General features: G+C 39.5%; 1 protein-coding gene across 5 annotated transcripts in view; it reads left to right on the top strand.

The window, feature by feature from the left end:
- GIPC2 (GIPC PDZ domain containing family member 2) overlaps positions 1-21309 on the top strand; it is a 99048-nt gene that overhangs the window by 74461 nt on the left and 3278 nt on the right. Inside the window, exon 6 of one of the 5 annotated variants that reach the window (XM_045166119.1) lies at positions 9495-9760. The exons of the other annotated variants lie outside the window; for them this stretch is intronic. Coding sequence (XP_045022054.1) covers positions 9495-9547 — 53 coding nt within the window. The 3' untranslated portion in view covers positions 9548-9760. Of the gene's footprint in view, positions 1-9494; positions 9761-21309 lie in introns of those variants that run through there. 5 annotated transcript variants of the gene reach the window in all.

Genomic DNA, 21309 nt, shown 5'->3' with positions numbered 1-21309 from the left:
GATTTGTAGATGTTAAAGAATCCTTGCATCCCTGGGATAAAGCCCACTTGGTCATGATGTATTATCTTTTTAATATGTTCTTGGATTCCGTTTGCTAGAAATTCGTCAAGGATTTTTGCATCTATGTTCATCAGTGATATTGGCCTGTAGTTTTCTTTTTTCAAGGCATCTTTGTCTGGTTTTGGTATTAGGGTGATTGTGGCCTCATAGAATGAGTTTGGAAGTTTACCTTCCTTTGCAATTTTCTGGAAGAGTTTGAGTAGGATAGGTCTTAGCTCTTCTCTAAATTTTTGGTAGAATTCAGCTGTGAAGCCTGGGCTTTTGTTTGCTGGAAGATTTCTGATTACAGTTTCGATTTTGGTGCTTGTGATGGGTCTGTTAAGATTTTCTATTTTTTCCTGGTTCAGTTTTGGAAAGTTATACTTTTCTAAGAATTTGTCCATTTCTTCCAAGTAGTCCTTTTTATTGGCATTTAGTTGCTGATAGTAGTCTCTTACGATCCTTTGTATTTCTTTGTTTTTTTCTTGATGAAAGTGAAAGAGGAGAGTGAAAAAGTTGGCTTAAAGATCAACATTCAGAAAACTAAGATCATGGCATCCGGTCCCAACACTTCATGGCAAATAGATGGGGAAACAGTGGAAACAGTGGCTGACTTTATTTTTCTGGACTCCAAGATCACTGCAGATGGTGATTGCAGTCATGAAATTAAAAGACATTTACTCATTGGGAGGAAAGTTATGACCAACCTAGACAGCATATTAAAAAGCAGAGACATTACTTTGCCAACAAATGTCCATCTAGTCAAAGCTATGGTTTTTCCAGTGGTTATGTGTAGATGTGAGAGTTGGACTATATAGAAAGCTGAGCACAGAAGAATTGATGCTTTTGAACTGTGGTGTTGGAGAAGACTCTTGAGAGTCCCTTGAACTGCAAGGAGATCCAACCTGTCCGTCCTAAAGGAGATCAGTCTTGGGTGTTCACTGAAAGGACTGATGTTGAAGCTGAAACTCCAATACTTTGGCCACCTGATGTGAAGAGCTGACTCATTGGAAAAGACCCTGTGATGCTGGGAAAGATTGAGGGCAGGAGGAGAAGGGGATGACAGAGGTTGAGACGGTTGGATGGCATCACTGACTTGATCATGGGTTTGGGTGGACTCTGCGGGTGGTGATGAACAGGGAGGCCTGGTGTGCTGCAGTTCATGGGGTCACAAAGAGTCAGACACGACTGAGTGACTGAACTGAACTGAATTGAACTGTTGTGATTTCTCAATTTTCATTTCTAATTTTATTGATTTGATTCTTCTCCCTTATTTTCTTGATGAGTTTGGCTAATGGTTTGTCTATTTTATTTATCTTCTCAAAGAACCAGCTTTTAGCTTTATTGAGTTTTGCTATGGTCTTCTTTCTTTTGCATTTATTTCTGCCCTAAATTTTATGATTTCTTTCCTTCTACTAACCCTGCAGTTCTTCATTTCTTCCTTTTCTAGTTGCTTTAGGTGTAGAGTTAGGTTATTTATTTGATTTTTCTCTTGTTTCTTAAGGTAAGCTTATATTGCTATGAACCTTCCCCTTAACTCTGCTTTTACTGAGTCCCGTAGGTTTTGGGTTGTTGTGTTTTCATTTTCATTCATTTCTATACATATTTTGATTTCTTCTGTGATTTGTTGGTTATTCAGAAGCATGTTGTTTAACCTTCATATGTTGGTATTTTAAAAAAAATTTTTTTACTTTACAATATTGTTTTGTTTTTTCCATACATCAACATGAATCCCATATGTTGGTATTTTTAATATATATATATTTTTCCTGTAGTTGACATTTAATCTTACTCCATTGTGATCAGAAAAGATGCTTGGTATGATTTCAATTTTTTTGAATTTACCAAGGCTAGATTTATGGCCCAGGATGTGATCTATCCTGGAGAAGGTTCCATGTGCACTTGAAAAAAAGGTGAAATTCATTGTTTTGGGGTGAAATGTCCTATAGATATCGATTAGGTCTAACTGGCCCATTGTATCATTTAAATTTTGTTTCCTTGCTAATTTTCTATTTAGTTGATCTATCCATAAGTGTGAGTGGGGTATTAAAGTCTCCGACTATTATTGTGTTACTGTTAATTTCCCCTTTCATACTTGTTAGCATTTGCCTTACATACTGTGGTGCTCCTATGTTGTGTGCATATATATTTAAAATTGTTATCTCTTCTCCTTGGATTGATCATTTGATCATTATGTAGTGTCCTTCTTTGTCTCTTTTCACGGCCTTTATTTCAAAGTCTATTTTATCTGATATGAATATTGCTATTCCTGCTTTCTTTTGGTCTCCATTTGTGTTAATATATTTTTCCAGCCCTTCACTTTCAGCCTGTATGTGTTCCTTGGTTTGAGGTGGGTGTCTTGTAGACAGCATATATAGGGGTCTTGTTTTTGTATCCATTCAGCCAGTCTTTGTCTTTTGGTTGGGGCATTCAACCCATTTACGTTTAAGGTAATTATTGATAAGTATGATCCAATTGCCATTTACTTTGTTGTTTTGGGTTCGAGTTTATATACCTTTTCTGTGTTTCCTGTCTTGAGAAGGTCCTTTAGCATTTGTTGAAGAGCTGGTTTGGTGGTGCTAAATTCTCTCAGCTTTTGCTTGTCTTTAAAGCTTTTGATTTCTCCTTCATATTTGAATGACATCCTTGCTGGGTACAGTAATCTGTCTTCTTTTTCTGGAACTTCTATGATTCGAATGTTGGGTGTTTCACATCGTCCCAGAGGTCTCTGAGGTTGTCCTCATTTCTTTTAATTCTTTTTTCTTTTTTCCTCTCTGCATCATTTATTTCCACCATTCTATCTTCCACCTCACTTATCCTATCTTCTGCCTCAGTTATTCTACTGTTGGTTCCCTCCAGAGTGTTTTTGATCTCAGTTATTGCATTATTCATTATTGATTGACTCTTTTTTATTTCTTCTAGGTCCTTGTTAAACATTTCTTGCATCTTCTCAATCCTTGTCTCCAGACTATTTGTAACTCCATTTTGTTTTCAAGATTTTGGATCATTTTTGCTATCATTATTCTGAATTCTTTTTCAGGTAGACTCCCTATCTCCTCCTCTTTTGTTTGGTTTGGTGGGCATTTATCATGTTCCTTTACTTGCTGAGTATTTCTCTGCCTTTTCATCTTGTTTAGATTGCTGTGTTTGGCATGGCCTTTCTGTATGCTAGAAGTTTGTGGGTCCTCTTTATTGTGGAGGTTCCTCCCTGTGGGTGGGGTTGGACGAGTGGCTTGTCAAGGTTTCCTGGTTTGGGAAGCTTGTGTCTGTTTTCTGGTGAGTACAATGAAGTGTCCAGTAGTGAGTTTTGAGGTGTCTATGGGTTTGGTTTGACTTTGGGCAGCCTGTATATTTAGGCTCAGGGCTATGTTCCTGCATTGCTGGAGAATTAGCGTGGTATGTCTTGCTCTGGAACTTGTTGGCTTTTGAGTGGAGCTTGGTTTCAGTGTAGGTATGGAGGGCTTTTGGATGAGCTCTTATTGATTAATGTTCCCTGGAATCAGGAGTTTTCTGGTGTTCTCAGGTTTTGGATTTAAACCTCCTGCCTCTGGTTTTCAGTCTTATTCTTATAGTAGCCTCAAGACTTCTCCATCCATACAGCACAGATCATAAAACATCTAGGTTAATGGAGAAAAGATTTTCCACAGTGAGGGACACCCAGAGATGTTTGCAGAGTTACATGGAGAAGACAAGAGGGAGGAAGGAGATAGAGGTGACCAGGTGGAGCAGAGGGGGAATTAAAAGGGGGGAGAGCAAACTAGACAGTAATCAAATCCCTATGTGCTCTCCACAGCCTGGAACACCCAGAGAGGTTCATGGAGTTACATTGAGAAGAGAAGAGGGAGGAAGGAGATAGAGTTGACCAAGAGGAGAAGAGGGGAAGTCAAAAGGAGAGAGACAGATCTAGCCAGTAATCAGTTCCCTAAGTGTTCTCCACAGCCCAGAATACCCAAAGAGATTCACAGAGTTAAGTAGAGAAGAGAAGGGGAGGGAGGAGATAGAGGTAACCTGGGGGAGAAAAAGAAGAGTCAAAAGGGGGAGAGGGCAATCAAGCCAGTAATCACACTCCTAAGTAAAAATGGGTACTGAAGATTGGATTCTTAAAAGTACAAAATTGATAACAAATACCAAAAAACAAAGATTAAAAATCTAGAGTAGAGGTTAGATTCTCAAAAATACAATATTAAAAAAAAACACAAAAATTATAAAAAATATATATGAAATTTACTTTAAAAATAGGGTCTTTTTTCTGCAAGGTAATAGTAGGTTATAAAAATAAAAATTAAAGGAGTAATAAGGAACTTAAAAGTAAAAAAATTTAAAAAATAAAAAAAAATGATAATAGTATAATATACCTAGGAATTTCTATGGAGCTGTTGTGGGCAGCATGGAGTCAGTTCAGTTTCAAATAGTTCCTTGTTCCAACTTATACTTCTCAAGGTCTATAGGCCCCTTCCAATAGAGTCAGTGCTAACTACAGGGTTTTAATCTGTTGCACCTGTCACTTTCAAAGTGGTTCCGTCTGTTTATTTTGGCTTCTTCTGGGTGCAAGTCTCTTTAGTGTCTAATTTCCACCCTGGCACAAGGGGGCAAAGGTGGTCACTTATTTAGGGTCACTTTTTCAGTTGTGCTGTGGGGAGGGAGGAACACTAAAAACAAATATCACTGGCGTGTGTGGGGAGTGCTCGCAGTGTCTGGGCCACACTGGGTTTGCCCCCGCTCACGGCATGTGTGCTTTCCTGGTCTACACTGCTCAGGCTCCAGGTTGCTCTGCAGGGGAACTGTCTAAGGCAGGCCCTGGGTTGCATGCACTTCCCAGGTCTAAGCCGCTCAGGTTCAGGTTCTTGGGTACTCCACAAAGGCGTTTTGTGCCCTTCCCAGGTCAGAGCAGCTCAGGTGACCAGGTACTTGGTGAGTGCACTCTCCCCAGCTTGGCGGTGCGTCTTATCACCTCCCTGGTCCCAGCCACTAGATTTCATGGGTGCACAGCAGGAGTGCCGTGTGTCTTCTCTGAGGAGCTGATCTCTGACTGCGGCCCTCCTGGCGGATGTCAATCATCCTGGATTCCAGGAAGACTTGGTTAGCAACTGGGAGCCTGCTCGTAGTTTGGTAGAGAAGACTGTCTCTGGGGCCAAGATTGCCCCTTTCCCGCTCAGGCTGTTGCCCGCCTGCCTCTCTGCCTCCAGTGGGGGATGGGCTGGTCTAGCTCTCCTCTGGTATTTGCTCAGTCCTTTGTTCTGTGAGCTGCCCGGCAGTGCCTTAGGCTAGAGCTTTTCATGGGAAGGTTCTCTCTCTCTCTTTTTTTCTCTCTCTCTCTGGCTATCCCGTAATTTGGGGTGCTATCTCACGTTAGCTCCCTCAGATTGTCCTCAGGGCATTCAGGCCTGGTCCTTACCCTAAGCAATGCAGCCCGTGCCTCCCTGTTCAGCCCCCGCTTACTGGTGGTGGATGCAAGCATCTGGGCTACTTCTCTGCTGGGAGTTGTGGTTAGGCACGTAATCTGTGGGTTTTATTTATTTTTTTACTCCCAGTTATGTTGCCCTTTGAGAATCCAAAACTCCCCACAGACCCACCGGTGACAGGGTTTCCTGGTGTTTGGAAACGTCTCCTCTTTTACGACTCCCTCCCTGGGATGAGTCTCTGTCCCTAACTCTTTTGTCTCTCTTTTATATTTTGTCCTACCTCCTTTTGAAGACAATGGGCTGCCTTTCTGGGTGCTTGGTGTCCTCTACCAGCATTCAGAAGTTGTTTTGTGGAATTTGCTCAGCGTTCAAATGATCTTTCGATGAATTTGTTGTGGAGAAAGTGGCCTCCCCGTCCTAGTGCTCTGCCACCTTAGGACTGCCCCTCCGGATTGCTGGGTTATATGGTAGCTCTACTGTTAGTTTTTTAAGGAACCTCCATACTATTTTCCACAGTGGCTGCGCCAATTTACATTCTCACCAACAGTATAGAAGGGTTCCATTTCCTTCACACCCTTCCTGGCATTTGTTATCTGTAAACTTTTTGATGATGGCCATTTTGATTGGAGTGAGGTCACCACATTATAGATTTGATTTGCATTTCTCTGATAGTTAGTGATGTCAAGCATCTTTTCATGTTCCTGTTGGGCATCTGTTTGTCTTCTTTAGAGAAATGCCTATTTAGGTCTTCTGTACCATTTTTTGATTGGGTTGTTTGTTGTATAGCTCTCTTAAACTTCAGATTTTAATCTATAAATAATATTTCCTGCATAAGCTGTTTTTTTGTTTTATGGACTTAATATATATGATGATAGATGTTAACTTGATTTACTGTGGTGATCATTTAACAATATGTTGAGTTGAGTTCAGTCGCTCAGTCATGTCCAACTCTTTGTGACCCCATGGACTGCAGCACGCCAGGCTTCCCTGTCCATCACCAACTCCTGGAGTTTACTCAAACTCATATCCATTGAGTCGGTGATCCCATCCAACCATCTCATCCTCTGTCATCCCCTTCTCCTCCTGCCTTCAGTCTTTCCCAGGATCAGGTTCTTTTCCAATGAGTCAGTTCTTTGCATCAGGTGGCCAAAGTACTGGAGTTTCAGCTTCAGCATCAGTCCTTCCAATGAACACCCAGGACTGATCTCCTTTAGGGTTGACTGATTGGCTCTCCTTGTAGTTCAAGGGACTCTAAGAGTCTCCTGCAACACCACAGTTCAAAAACATAAATTGTTCGGTGCTCAGCTTTCTTCATAGTCCAAATCTCACATCCATACATGACTATTGGAAAAACCATAGCTTTGACTAGACGGACCTTTGTTGGCAAAGTAATGTCTCTGCTTTTTAATATGCTGTCTAGTTTGGTCATAGCTTTTCTTCCAAAGAGCAAGTATCTTTTAATTTTATGGCCCAAATCTGCAGTGATTTTGGAGCCCCCCAAAATAAAGTCTCTCACTGTTTCCATTGTTTCCCCATCTATTTTCCATGAAGTGATGGGACTGGATGCCATGATCTTCGTTTTCTGAATGCTGAGCTTTAAGCCAACTTTTTTACTCTCCTCTTTCACTTTCATCAAGAGGCTCTTTAGTTCTACTTTGGTTTCTACCATAAGGGTGGTGTCATCTGCATATCTGAGGTTATTGATATTTCTCCTGGCAATCTTGATTCTAGCTTTTGCTTCATCCAGCCTGGCATTTCTAATGATGTACTCTGCATATAAGTTAAATAAGCAGGCTGACAATATATGTTCTCCTTGACATACTCCTTTCCTGATTTGGAACCAGTCTGTTGTTCCATGTCCATTTCTAACTGTTGCTTCTTGACCTGCATACAGACTTGTCAGGAGGCAGCTAAGGTGGTCTGCTATTCCCATCTCTTGAAGAATTTCCCACAGTTTGTTGTGATTCACACAGTCAAAGGCTTTGACATAGTCAATAAAGCCGAAGTAGATGTTTTCCTGGAACTCTCTTACTTTTTCGATGATCCAGCAGATGTTTGATCTCTGCTTCCTCTGCCTTTTCTAAATCCAACTTGAACATCTGGAAGTTCATGGTCCACATACTGTTGAAACCTGGCTTGGAGAAATTTGAGCATTACTTTGCTAGCATGTGAGATGAGTGCAACTGTTCAGTAGTTTGAATATTCTTTGGCATTGCCCTTCTTTGAGATTGGAGTGAAAACCGACCTTTTCCAGTCCTGTGGCCGCTGCTGAGTTTTCCAAATATGCTGGCATATTGAGTGCAGCACTTCACAGCCTCCTCTTTTAGGATTTGAAATAGCTCAACTGAAATTTTATCACCTCTACTAGCTTTGTTCATAGTGAATGCTTCCTAAAGCCCATTTGACTTCATATTCCGGGATGTCTGGCTCTAGTCCAGTGATCATACCATTGTGGTTATCTGGATCATGAAGATCTTTTTTGTGTAGTTCTTCTGTGTATTCTTGCCACCTCTTCTTAATAGCTTCTGCTTCTGTTAGGTCCATACCATTTCTGTCCTTGATTGTGCCCATCTTTGCATGAAATATTCCCTTCAGTTCAGTTCAGTCACTCAGTTCAGTTCAATCACTCAGTCGTGTCCGACTCTTTGTGACCCCATGAACTGCAGTACACCAGGCCTTCCCATCCATTACCAACTCCAGGAGTCCACCCAAACCCATGTCCATTGAGTCGGTGATGCCATCCAACCGTCTCATCCTCTGTCATCCCCTTCTCATCCTGCCCTCGATCTTTCCCAGCATCAGGGTCTTTTCCAATGAGTCAGCTCTTTGCATCAGGTGGCCAAAGTATTGGAGTTTCAGCTTCAACATCAGTCCTTCCAATGAACACCCAGGACGGATCTCCTTTAGGATGGACTGGTTGGATCTCCTTGCAGTCCAAGGGACTCTCAAGAGTCTTCTCCAACAGCACAGTTCAAAAGCATCAATTCTTCTGTGCTCAGTTTTCTCTATAGTTCAACTCTCACATCCATGCATGACTACTGGAAAAACCATAGCTTTGACTAGATGGACCTTTGTTGGCAAAGTAATGTCTCTGCTTTTTAATATGCTGTCTAGGTTTTCATAATAATATTCCTTTAGTATCTCTAATTTTCTTGAAGAGATCTCCAGTCTTTTCCATTCTATTGTTTTCTTCTATTTCTTTGCATTGATTACTGAGGAGGGCTTTCTTATTTCTCTGTGCTTTTCTTTGAAACTCTACATCCAAATAGGTATATCTTTCCTTTTCTCCTTTGCTTCTTTGTCTTTGCTTCTCTTCTTTTCTCAGCTATCTGTAAGGCCTCCTCAGACAACCATTTGCATTTTTGCATTTCTTTCCTTGGAGATGTTCTTGATCACTGCCTCCTGTACAATGTCATGAACTTCCATCCGTAGTTCTTCAGGCACTCTGTCTATCAGATCTAATCCCTTGAATCTGTTTGTCAGTTCCTCTTTATGATCGTAAGGAATTTGATTTAGGTCATTTCTGAATGATCTTGTGGTTTTCTTCAATTTAAGTCTGAGTTTTTCAGTAAGGACATATTTAACAATATGTACATATTTAAAAAATATGTATGAAAAAATTTGTAAATGATGTATGAAAAGTATTTAATATGTCAGATTTAATGGATAAATTATATATTTATTACAATATTAAAGTTGTACCCATTTAATAAGAGTACTAAACCTTGTGAACAATGAATCACATAAAGAAAGTAGACACACTTGGTGTGTGACTAACAAGGCCATTTGAGCATTCTGTGCATTTCTTATTTCATCATTAGAATGTCAGTGTTGACTTATCTATTAAGACTCTATCAGTTGCAAATAACAAATGAAACAAATGAACTCAAGAAATCTCCAACTGGTTTAAGGGGAAAAAGGAGGGAAAATGTCTTGGCTCTTATAGCTGGAAAGTTCAGAGGTAAATCCTGCTTCAAAAATGGTTAGATCTGCAGTTCTCATGCTGTCATCAGGATGTGGTTTGTTTTCTCTCAATTCTGGCTTCATTTCCAGTCTCCATGGTAACCCCTAACAGCTTCAGACCTTCCCTCATGGAGCCACGATGACAGTCATGGCTCCACCCTCTACAGCCTCCTGGTGGCAAGCACAACGGGAGAGGGGGAGGGTCTTTATCAAGCCATTCAAACAAAATGCTCAGAATTGTCTCATTGTCTCAAGTGAACCAGTCACAGAGACCAAGGAAGTGGTTAGGTCTGGGTCACAGGCTCTCTCTGTGGAACAGAGAGAGAATCTGAAGTACAAGGGCTGAGATTGTGAAGGTCCTGGCCTCTCCCATGTTGAAGCAAGATGATAAATTAAGAGTTCCCTTTAAGAAGGGCAAGTGGGTGCTGGGTGGGGAAATAGTGAATGAGCATGATAGTGGTGGGGTTTGTTACCTGTCTGCATCTGTGTGTGTCGGCATGAGTGTGTTTGTATCAGATATTTAATAAATTTTTTAAAGTCAAAGACTTGGAATATTTGATTTACTTGTTACCAGGTAAAGTATTTTACTCTGCATCAGCTAGGAATGTTTAAAACTCATTCTTCCTTTTCTACTTCTACTCATCTTCATTTTTTCTTATAGAGTTTATCCTAATTTCTTCCCTGCCTGTCTGAACTTTAAAAACAAAATTTATGTTGGCTATACAGATGATGTAATTTAAAAAAAAGGGGTACTCTTTGATAGTTCCTTAAAGAGAAATATAAAATTTGCATATAATACCTCACTGCTATACACGGATCCAAAGTTAGAGCTGAGATGATCCTATAGAAAAAAAGTACTTTAAAACATTTCTCCCAACCTGTTTGTATTTGGAAAAATATAGAGATTTGCATAAATGATGTGGGCCTGTTACAGTTATAAAATGAACTTGCCAATGAGAGTATAGGGGGTTTAGAGATGTCAATGTTCTTAAACTTAGGTGAAGTGAAAGTTGCTCAGTCATGTCCAACTCTTTGCTTTACTACCCCAGAGACTATACAGTCCATGGAATTCTCCAGGCAAGAGTACTGGAGTGGGTAGCCTTTCCCTTCTCCAGGGGATCTTCCCAACCCAGGGATTGAAACCAGGTCTCCTGCATTGCAGGCAGATTCTTTACCAGCTGAGCCATAAGGGAAGCCCAAGAATACTGAAGTGGGTATCCTGTCCCTTCTCCAGCAGATCTTCTTGACCCAGGAATTGAATAGGGGTCTCCTGCATTGCAGGCCAATTCTTTTCCAACTGAGGTATCAGGGAAGCCCACTTAAACTCAGGTAGTATATGTTAGAAAAATAATATATCTCTCTTCAATTAAGAGGTTTTCATATTGTATAAATATTGTAAGATTCAGGCATTAGGGTATCAGTTGCTGGGTCTTGATAAGCTTTAGGAGAACCACACTTTTCAAAAATGAGAACGTAAAGCAGTGCTCAGCTTTAGAACTTGATTTTGGGCATAGGTCCTATTGCTACTTAAGTATAAATTAGGCATAGCTAAATAAATTATATTTAACAATAAATCTTTTGTTATTAAAATATACAAGTGTACAGGGAAGAGTGTTGGGCAATGGTATAATAATTATAGATGAATTAAGAATCTTAATTAAAGTAAGATCCTTACTTTAAGGATCAATTTTCTTTCACTTTGACAAATTCAGGGCACTAAACATTTCTCACAAATTCCTTGTAAATTAACTAGTAATCACTTTATAAAGTTAATTAATCATCTGTAGCAAATTCTCCAATGACACAAAAAGTCATTATCATTATACATGATTAGCAATGTGATCAGTCACCTAGGGAGGTAAAGTTTAAGGAAAGTAATTATTTGGAGAATGTCAGCCATTGTTAAATTAGGAGTTTCTCTCATTATTCATATCTGATTAGCATGAAATATGAATCACAAATGTGACACTGATTCAACAGACAAATGAATATACTTGTTTGTATTCCAAGTATTTCTTAGCTTTCAGAAATGTTAAGTCTTAATGCAAATTACATTGATATCATGTTATTTTGGAGTTGTTAATATGCTTTTGTTAAAAATTTTAAGAAGTAATATGGCAATAAAATGACTAAAACCTGAAACACTATCCTCAGAAAAGCACTAGTATGTGTTTACCATTCAGTTCAGTTCAGTTCAGTCGCTCAGTCGTGTCTGACTCTTAGCGACCCCGTAAATCGCAGCACGCCAGGCCTCCCTGTCCATCACCAGCTCCCGGAGTTCACTCAAACTCACGTCCATCGAGTCAGTGATGCCATCCAGCCATCTTATCCTCTGTTGTCCCCTTCTCCTCCTGCCCCCAATTCCTCCCAGCATCAGAGTCTTTTCCAGTGAGTCAACTCTTCGCATGAGGTGGCATTAGGAAATGGCAAACAATTTGAATGAGTCTATGAAGGGCTCCCCCAGTGGCTCAGTTGGTAAAGAATGCAGTCAGTAAAGAATACTTGCAATGCAGAAGACCCTGGTTCGATCCCTGGCGTGGGGAAGGTCCCCTGGAAAAGGGAATGGCTGCCCACTCCAGTATTCTTGCCTGGAGAATTCCACGGACAGAGGAGCCTGGCAGTCTCTTTGCGGGGTTGTAAAGAGTTGGACACGACTGAACAACTAGCACTGTGTTCTTCTGCTGCTATGAAGGGAATAGTACGTCATTTGGTTGTAAAGTTGTGACCTATTTCACAACCAACCCAATGTCAGTCGGTGTGGCTTGCCTTGGAATGTTATCCATGGGAGAAAATGGTTTCTGGAAGATTTTGGGTCCTGTAAGACCTTATATGGGATTGACCTAACTTAAAGGAAAGTTGTCAAGCAAGTTTCTTCATGAATATTTAAGGCAGTAGTGTAAATTGTATATGGAACTACAGTAGGTTCTGATGATACCAATTTAGGAGTTTGGAGATCATTTCAGCAACTTCAGAATTTTAGGATTTCTAATTTATAAAGAGATCTAGAAATGTGTCAGAAGGAAATTTGAATGATAGTTTCTCAGTAATTTTTTTCCTGTAAAATCTTTTATTTGCTACATCACTTCAGTCATGTCTGCCTCTTTGTGACCCTATGGACTGTAACCTGCCAGGCTCCTTTGTCCATGGGATTCTCCAAGCAAGAATACTGGAGTGGGTTGCCATGCTGGAGATCTTCCCCACCCAGGTATCGAACCCACGTCTCTTATGTCTCCTGCATTGACAGGCAGGTTCTTTACCACTAGCACCACCTGGGAAACCCTGTAAAATCTTTAAAGATCTTTTAAAAGTATATGATAATATTATTTAGAGATAATGACATTGCTTCCTAGAATTATTTTCTTTTTTTTTCCAGTGAATTCAAAGCAATGAACACTATAGAAAGTCATCCTTCTCAGATAAAGCCAAAGAAATTTTGGAAATAGATTTTCCTTAAACATTCCATGCTGGCTCTGTTTTTTGATGTTTGACACATATGTAAGTTGCTTGAAATGGGTCGATATTTATGGAAACTCTTAGGGAAACTAAGTGTTGGAGACCTTATGTAGAGGCACAGTTATAGATTTAATGGTTAAAATTAACAATAGTGGTCACTTCAGTTCAGTTCAGTTCAGTCGCTCAGTCGTGTCCGACTCTTTGCGACCCCATGAATCGCAGCACGCCAGGCCTCCCTGTCCATCACCAACTCCCGGAGTTCACCCAGACTCACGTCCATTGAGTCAGTGATGCCATCCAGCCATCTCATCCTCTGTCGTCCCCTTCTCCTCCTGCCCCCAATCCCTCCCAGCATCAGAGTCTTTTCCAATGAGTCAACTCTTTGCATTAGGTGGCCAAAGTACTGGAGTTTCAGCTTTAGCATCATTCCTTCCAAAGAAATCCCAGGGCTGATCTCCTTCAGAATGGACTGGTTGGATCTCCTTGCAGTCCAAGGGACTCTCAAGAGTCTTCTCCAACACCACAGTTCAAAAGCATCAGTTCTTCGGTGCTCAGCCTTCTTCACAGTCCAACTCTCACATCCACACATGACCACTGGAAAAACCATAGCCTTGACTAGACGGACCTTTGTTGGCAAAGTAATGTCTCTGCTTTTGAATATGCTATCTAGGTTGGTCATAACTTTCCTTCCAAAGAGTAAGTGTCTTTTAATTTCATGGCTGCAGTCAGTGTCATTTACCTTTATCTGAATCCTGCTTTGTGCCATTTTCTAGATTTGAGGACAGATTCAGAGACATTTGGTAACTTGTCCAAAATCAGCTAACAAATTAAGGACTGAGATTTAGTTTTGGGACTTTGATTCCAAGATTTTTCACCTGCAGTGGTTGGTATCTTATGTCTAAAAGTTATGTTTAAGTATTAAAAATGGAAAATATAAATTGACCTATATCACCAAAATAGGTTTGTAATTAGTAATGATGTAAAGGTTATTGAGGGTGTCCCTCATAACTCAGTTGGTAAAGAAACTGCCTGCCAGTGCAGGAGACTCAGGTTTGATTTCCAGGTGGCTCAGCTGGTAAATTATCTGCCTGCAAATTGGGAGACCTGGGTTTGATCCCTGGGCTGGGAAGATCCCCTGGAGAAGGGAATGGCAACCCACTCCAGTATTCTTGCCTGGAGAATGCCATGGACAGAGGAGCCTAGTAGGCTACACTCCATGGGGTTGCAAGAGTCGCACATGACTTAATGACTAAACCACCACCAGAACATGTTAGCTAGCATCCTTCGTGGGGCCTTGGAACTTCCTCCTGGACCACTTTTCTCCCAGAGATCTCCAGATATTTACATGGCTCATAGTTACATGCATCTTCTGATATTTCCATAGCTCACTGCGTCACTTTCCTCAAGACGTTCCAGCTTCCCAGGTGATAGTAGTAAAGAACCTGCCTACCAATGTAGGAGATGTAAGAGACGTGAGTTCGATCCCTGGGTTGGGAAGATCCTCTGAAGGAGGGCATGGCAACCCACTACAGTATACTTGTCTGGAGAATCCCATGAACAGAAGAGCGTGGCGGGTTACACTCCATAGGGTCTGAAAGAGTCGAATACGACTGAAGCGACTTAGCACACAAAGATTATTCAGTAGCGATATTAATATAAAGATATTCTCAGTATGGCCACTAGAGGTCAGCACTTAGCTGCTTTAAGTGGTATAACAAATTCTGCATTTTAGTGTTTTTTTTTTTTTTTTTTTGGCCAGGTTATATTCAGGTGCTAAATATTATTGTGGCATATTGCAGATATAATATAGTTAATAGATTAAAAGCATTTTAGTAGCTGTCACTATGTTAATGTAATAAAACTTTCTAAAAAGTACTTCCTTTTTTAAAAGTTTATTTTGCTTTTCTCTTAAATCAGAGATTCAATCTTTTATAATACCAGCTAATTTCTCTTGTAAAACATATTTAAAATCTATGTTTATAATTTATAGACATAGCAAATTTATGAACATTAGCAAACAATTCATAATTTGTTCAGAGCATGCTCTGTTCTTAATTTCTTTTAAAATACAATAGCAAATTACAGGTTTTGCAAAGATCTATGGAGCAATTTATTACATACAATATTTCCAACATAACCATGAAGCTGCCTAATTGATACTTTTCTTGCTTCTACAAGACCAGGGGTTCATGGAAGGCAGATAACTTGCTCAGTTTTTAATCCCAGCTCCTACCCTAGTACTTCTCCCAGAGTAAATACTTGGTAAATGTTTATTGACTGAATGTCTGTTAAGAGGCACAAAAATAGTGAATCCACTGGGAGTAAGAGTCCTGATGTCATTTTTGAAGCTTTAGCCATTGGGCAAATTATTAAACTTTGAACCATAAGTTATTTGTCTTTGTAAAAGGGTATGATAAAAAACCACCTTATTGGGTTGCCAAGGCATTAATTAAATATGTATAAAGTTTCTGTCACATCATGAATAATAGGTATAGCTATTATCATTCTTAGCAATGATTACTAACAATTATTACTAGTAATACTGGTAGTGGTAGTAAAGGTAGAAACATGTAGTGGGTCTGGCCAACTCTGAGGCTGTATTTAGGATGGGAGTTTTTCTTTCTGCTGTGCCAACATAGTGAGATTGTACAGTTTGGACTTTAATGTTATTGTTTAAAGAAGAAAACCATCTTCTTTTTTCTTTTTTTTCATTTTGTAACTAAGGAACACAAACCAGAGATTGCAAGTCAGGGTAGATCAGGTCCAGGTTCCTGAGCTCAGTGCACTAGACAGTGCTGCTGAACTTCTGAGGCACCAGAACCATGTAGCAAGTTGTTTCTTTCAGCCTGTGTGTGTGTGTGTGTGAGAGAGAGAGAGAGAGAGAGGGAGGGAGGGAGGGAGGGAGGGAGAGACTGATTCAGTGTCCATCAGCGAACATCTGATCCTGGTCATTGTTTCATCCAGCATTTAAGAGCATCAATCATATGCACCATTATTTTCTGCTTCTGAATGGTCTGTAGATTTCCTTATATCTTTTATTTTTTGCTTTATTGAAATTTATTTATTTTTAATTGGAGGATAATTGTTTTACAATATTGTGTTTGTTTCTGCCAAATATCAGCATGAATCAACCATAGGTAAATGAAGGTCCCCTTCTCCTTATATCTTTTATTTGTGCACATCTTACTTCTTCCTTAAAGAGCTTGTATATCACCCATATGTCAGTATGATCTTCAGGTAACTGTCTCAGTAAAGGCTGTCTATAGGCCCTATGAGAAATATTTAGCATTGCAACCTAAACAAAATTCTGAACTTTTGCAATATTATAAGTTTTGGCTGCTCTTTCACATTCTGGCTACAGGATCAGAGTTCTGGGCCTCACTTTCTTGAGTGCATACTAACTGCGCAGGTGCAAAAATTCTTTAAGTGTAATTACAAGGATTCTTTCTGTACCTACCCATCTACCAGCACATACTGTATATAAGATTCCAAACTAGTTCCCCTGGGCATAAAAGACTGACTAAACTATTCAAGATATATTGGGAGTTTATTTTTTTAATAGGGGTGATATGTAGATGAAAATAATGACAATGTAGAGCAATGTTAAATATGCTCTATAAGACCTTATTCCTCAAAGTGTGGTCTAGGAACTGGCATCACCTGGGGGTCATTGGAAATGCAGAATCTCAGACCTTACTGCAGAACTACTGAAGCAGTATCTGCATTTTGCCAAGATCTCAGGCAATATGTTTACATATTCAAGTATGATAGCACTTTGAAGGCAGAAGGCTTTAGGGAATGCAGATATCACTTCCACCAGTTGGGGACCCAGAATTTCATGGAGGAAGGAGCCTTGAGGGAGACAAAGGAGTTTAATGGTAGAGCTGGGATTAGGAGGAGGCTGTCCTGGGCAAAGGTAGGAAGGAGAGGAAAGATGGTTTTTTTGAGTTGTCAGATTCCTAAGGTACAGCATTAGTGCAAAGGAGTAAGCCATTTGGGAGGTGGGGGTACTTCGGATCAGAGTGCCAGACTAGGGTGTAGAGTTTTTAAGATTGTACCTGTGACCAAAGGAATATTTTCATATATGTGAATGACACAGTCCAGAGGTGGAGAGGAGCTTCCTGGTCCTTTCGTCTTATTACCTAAAAGGATCAGAGCTGTCCTTTAGGAAGAGAAATCTAATGTGCCTCTGAGAGGTGGTTTGTGACTAGACCCAGAGATTAAAGAAATAGCATGGTATAACCTCAACAAAAAGCAGGGTAGAGAGATGCTCACCAGTCCCCAGCTGTTCCAGTCATTCCAGCTGAAATGCAGACATGTCAGTGAAGAAGCCAGATGAGACTTCATATGACTCCAACTCCTGGTATTGACTGCAACAACATGAGAGACCCCAAGGGAGGACCGCCCAGCTGAGCACAGTCAACCCACAGAACTGTGAGCCACAAAGGTTGGGGGTGGTTTACTGAGCAGCAACAGAAAACTGCGATGGGGAGCGATGGTGACATCTACCTTTTAGGACTGTCACAAGGGTAAAAGAAGATTTTTATTTGCTAAATCCTTAGCCCACAGCCTGGAATAAAACAAGCCTTCATTGTGTGTGTGTGTGTGTGTATCTATTATATATACATATATATAATATATGCTATATATATATAGCATAAAAGGAAATAGTATGGTGGCAGTGAGGATGGAGTGAAGATTAGAGAGGTTGCTGAAATAGAATCAAGGGGAGGCAGTGTTTGGTATACAGGCAAGAAGAGAAAGGTAATAGGGAGAATGATTGCACTGTTAACGACACTGGTAGCAACAGAAGGAGTAGCAGTTCATTCAGAGAGAAGTCATTTGGTTTCTTGACATGCTGGCTGAGATGCTAACAGAACACAACTAGAAGACTTGTGCACCCCTTATTCAGAAAGGAATATTGTAAACTTGTGAGAGAAGTCAGAGATGGAGCAAAGCTTCGGGACTTCTCTGCAGCAGCCATGGTGAAGCTAGTGTTGTGGTTAAGACCCAAGGCAAGACTACCTGAGGAGTGAAGGGACCCAGGCAGGTGCACAGGGAATGTCGAGTCTGTTTCCTGAGCACTTGGCTCCCACTGTTCGGAAATGCACTCTGAGGGCTGCTTTCCTCCTTTCTTGACTGTGATACTGTCGAGAGCAGCATTCCTTGTAGACATTAGAGTGTTTCTCAGTGGCATAGGAAATGATTTCTAAAATACAGCTGGTACCCATGAGCGCATATAGTTTTACTGCATCGAATAGGCCATAGCTAAAAAAAAAAACAAAACTCAAAAACTGTCTCTCCAATTTGGATTTATCTACTGTATTTTAAATTTTCTTCCATTGTGTGTGTAGAGGTCTCTCTCCCTAATATTTTATAATGGTGATTTTCAAACATACAGTATGATTAGAAGACTTTTAAAATAGTACTTCATAGCAATTGCCTAGATTCTAACAATATTTTTATTTTATTTATTTTTTCTCTTCCCTTTATTTTATTTTTTTAATTAAAAATTATTATTATTATTATTATTTTTTTACTTTACAATATAGTATTGGTTTTGCTATACATCAACATGCATCCACCACAGGTGTACACGTGTTCCCCATCCTGAACCCCCCTCCCACCTCCCTCCCCATACCATCTCTCTGGGTCATTCCAGTGCACCAGCCAAAAGCTTCCTGTATCCTGCATCGAACCTGGACTGGTGATTAGTTTCTTATATGATATACATGTTTTTTTTTTAATTCATCTAATTTTTTACTGAAATTGAAGTACATGCCAGGCACAATGCTAGGCTCTTTTCAATATCTGACAGGAGAAGTCTGAAGAATCCACTTGAAGTTCAAGACTTCTAACAGATTTACTTTACATGGGATAGTTATTTTGTTGATGGAAACAATGTGCTGGTATTATTAATTCATAAGGTCAGAAAAATGATACTTGAGTTTATGATAAATATCAAAAGTTAAGATGAAAAACTATTCTAGAGATAGAAGATGGAAAAAGCAAACCCAAGACCAACGTTTTGAAAATGTCAAGCAGAATTTTGAGCTATCAACTAAAAATTAAACAAAAATGCAGATAATTAAGATTGTTGTTGTTCAGTCTCCAGGTCTTATCCTACTCTTCACCACCCCATGGACTGCAGCACACCAGGCCTCCCTGTCCCTCACCTTCTCCCAGAGTTTGCCCAAGTATATGTCCATTGAATCGATGATGCCATCCAACCATCTCATCCTCTGTCGCTTTCTTCTCCTTCTGCCTTCACTCTTCCAGCATCAGGGTTTTTTCCAATGAGTTGGTTTGTTTGCATCAGGTAGCCAAAGTATTGGAGCTTCAGCTTCAGCATCAGTCCTTCCAATGAGTATTCAGGGTTGATTTCATTTAAGATTGATTGGTTTCATCTTCTTTTTGTCAAAGGGTCTTTTTTTTTTTAAATTATTTTATTTTATTTCATTTTATTTTTTAACTTTACAATATTGTATTGATTTTGCCTTACATCAACATGCATCTGCCATGGGTGTACACGTGTTCCCCATCCTGAACCCCCCTCCCATCTCCCTCCCCATACCATCCCTCTGGGTCATCCCAGTGCACCAGCCCCAAGCTTCCTGTATCCTGCATCAAACCTGGACTGGTGATTCGTTTCTTATATGATATTATACATGTTTTAATGCCATTCTCCCAAATCATCCCCCACCTCCCTCTCCCACAGAGTCCAAAAGACTGTTTTGTACCTCTGTGTCTCTTTTGCTGTCTCGCATACAGGCTTGCTTTAACGTACACTTCTCTTTTTACCCATGCTATGTAGAAATTTTTGTAAAAATGTAGTGTGATTGTAATATAAAATTTTTGTACTTCTTTTTCAGCAAATATTAAAACAAAAATATTTCCTCACATTATTGCAAAGTTATAAACATTGTTTAAAATTACTTCAAAATAGTTCATGTAATTTATTTTATCATGCTAAAGGTGACTTCATGATCCTGTGTCTTATTAAATAAAAAAATGATTCTGTATCTTAGGTTTTTTTAAAACAAAATATGAATGCTAAATTCTTTTCTATTTTTAAGACTTTTTTTTAAAGTATAGATTCTCTTATGTGAAGAAAATGAAGATACTGTGTTGAAGAGATATCTGTACCCTGTGTTTGTAGCAGCATTGTTCACATCAGTCTAAGAAAATAGACTAAGGAAATAACCTAAGTACCTATGGGCAGGTGAATGAAGAAGTTGAGGTATATATACAATGGAATATTATTCAGCCATAGAAAGGAAATCCTGCCATTTGTGACAACATGGATGAGACTTGAAGACATGCTAAGTGAAATAAGTCAGAGAAAGAAAAACACTGTATGATCTCACTACTATGTGATCTGAAGACAAAACCAAACACCAAAAACTAAGCTCGTGGAAAAAGATCAGATTTGTGGCCACCAGAGGTGGAGGGTAAGAGGAGGGAGAATTGGCTTAGGGTAGTTAAAGGATACAAGCTTTGAGCTGTAAGATAAATAAGTACTAGGAATGCACACGTGCTGACTATAGTTAACACTGCCCCAGGATGTTTATGACAGTTAAGAGGGTAAACCCTAAGAGTTCTCATTACAAGGGAAAAACACTCTTTGGTATCTATGTGAGATGATGGATGTTCACTAAACTCATTGTGGTAATCATTTCATGATGTATATAAGTGAAATCTTTATGCTGGGTACCATAAACCTGTATAGGAATGTATGTCAATTTTATCTTAATAAAACTAGAAGAAAACATACAGATTCTCAGAAGTGGAAATAGTAATAATAGATCAAAGGATGTGAACATTTAAAAGATAGATACTTGTCAAATTGTTTTTCAAAAGCCAAATTTATTAATACCAAGGTCCACACCAGTATATTTGAGTGTTTGCTTCACTATATCCTGGCCAGCCTTGCCGTACATTAAAAATACATAAAAGTTTTAAGAAACTTGGCAGGGCCCTTGGGTTGGAACAGATCTGCCTGCAGCTGGACCTCCTTCCCTTTTGAAGTATGTATTTCTAGGTTAATGGTAAATGGAGAAGCTTTGGGGTCATGGTTGAAGCCTGGGGCAAGGTGAGAGATGGGGGGATGATGAAGGGAAGAGATTCAATTTTCCCTCACTTTTTATTGCTTAAAATATTTTTTGAGGCAATCTCAAAACTTATAGAAATGTTATACAGTACAAATTTTTTTCTCTTGAACCATTTGAGAATAAATGAACAATATACTATTGCCCCCAAATACTTTAGTGTGTATTTCCTATAAACAAAGGTATACTTCTGTCTAACCCTAACATAACTATCCAAATCATGAAATTAACATTGATACATTACTAACAGCTAATCATATCCTGTTTTTATTTCACCAAGTACCTTAATATTCATTACAGCAAAAGAGCACGTTCAAAATCCTGTGTTATTTTTCCTTGTGTCA

This window comes from Bubalus bubalis, chromosome 6, assembly GCF_019923935.1.
Source record: "Bubalus bubalis isolate 160015118507 breed Murrah chromosome 6, NDDB_SH_1, whole genome shotgun sequence".
Lineage (NCBI taxonomy): Eukaryota > Metazoa > Chordata > Mammalia > Artiodactyla > Bovidae > Bubalus > Bubalus bubalis.
This window is presented reverse-complemented; position numbering and strand designations above follow the sequence as displayed.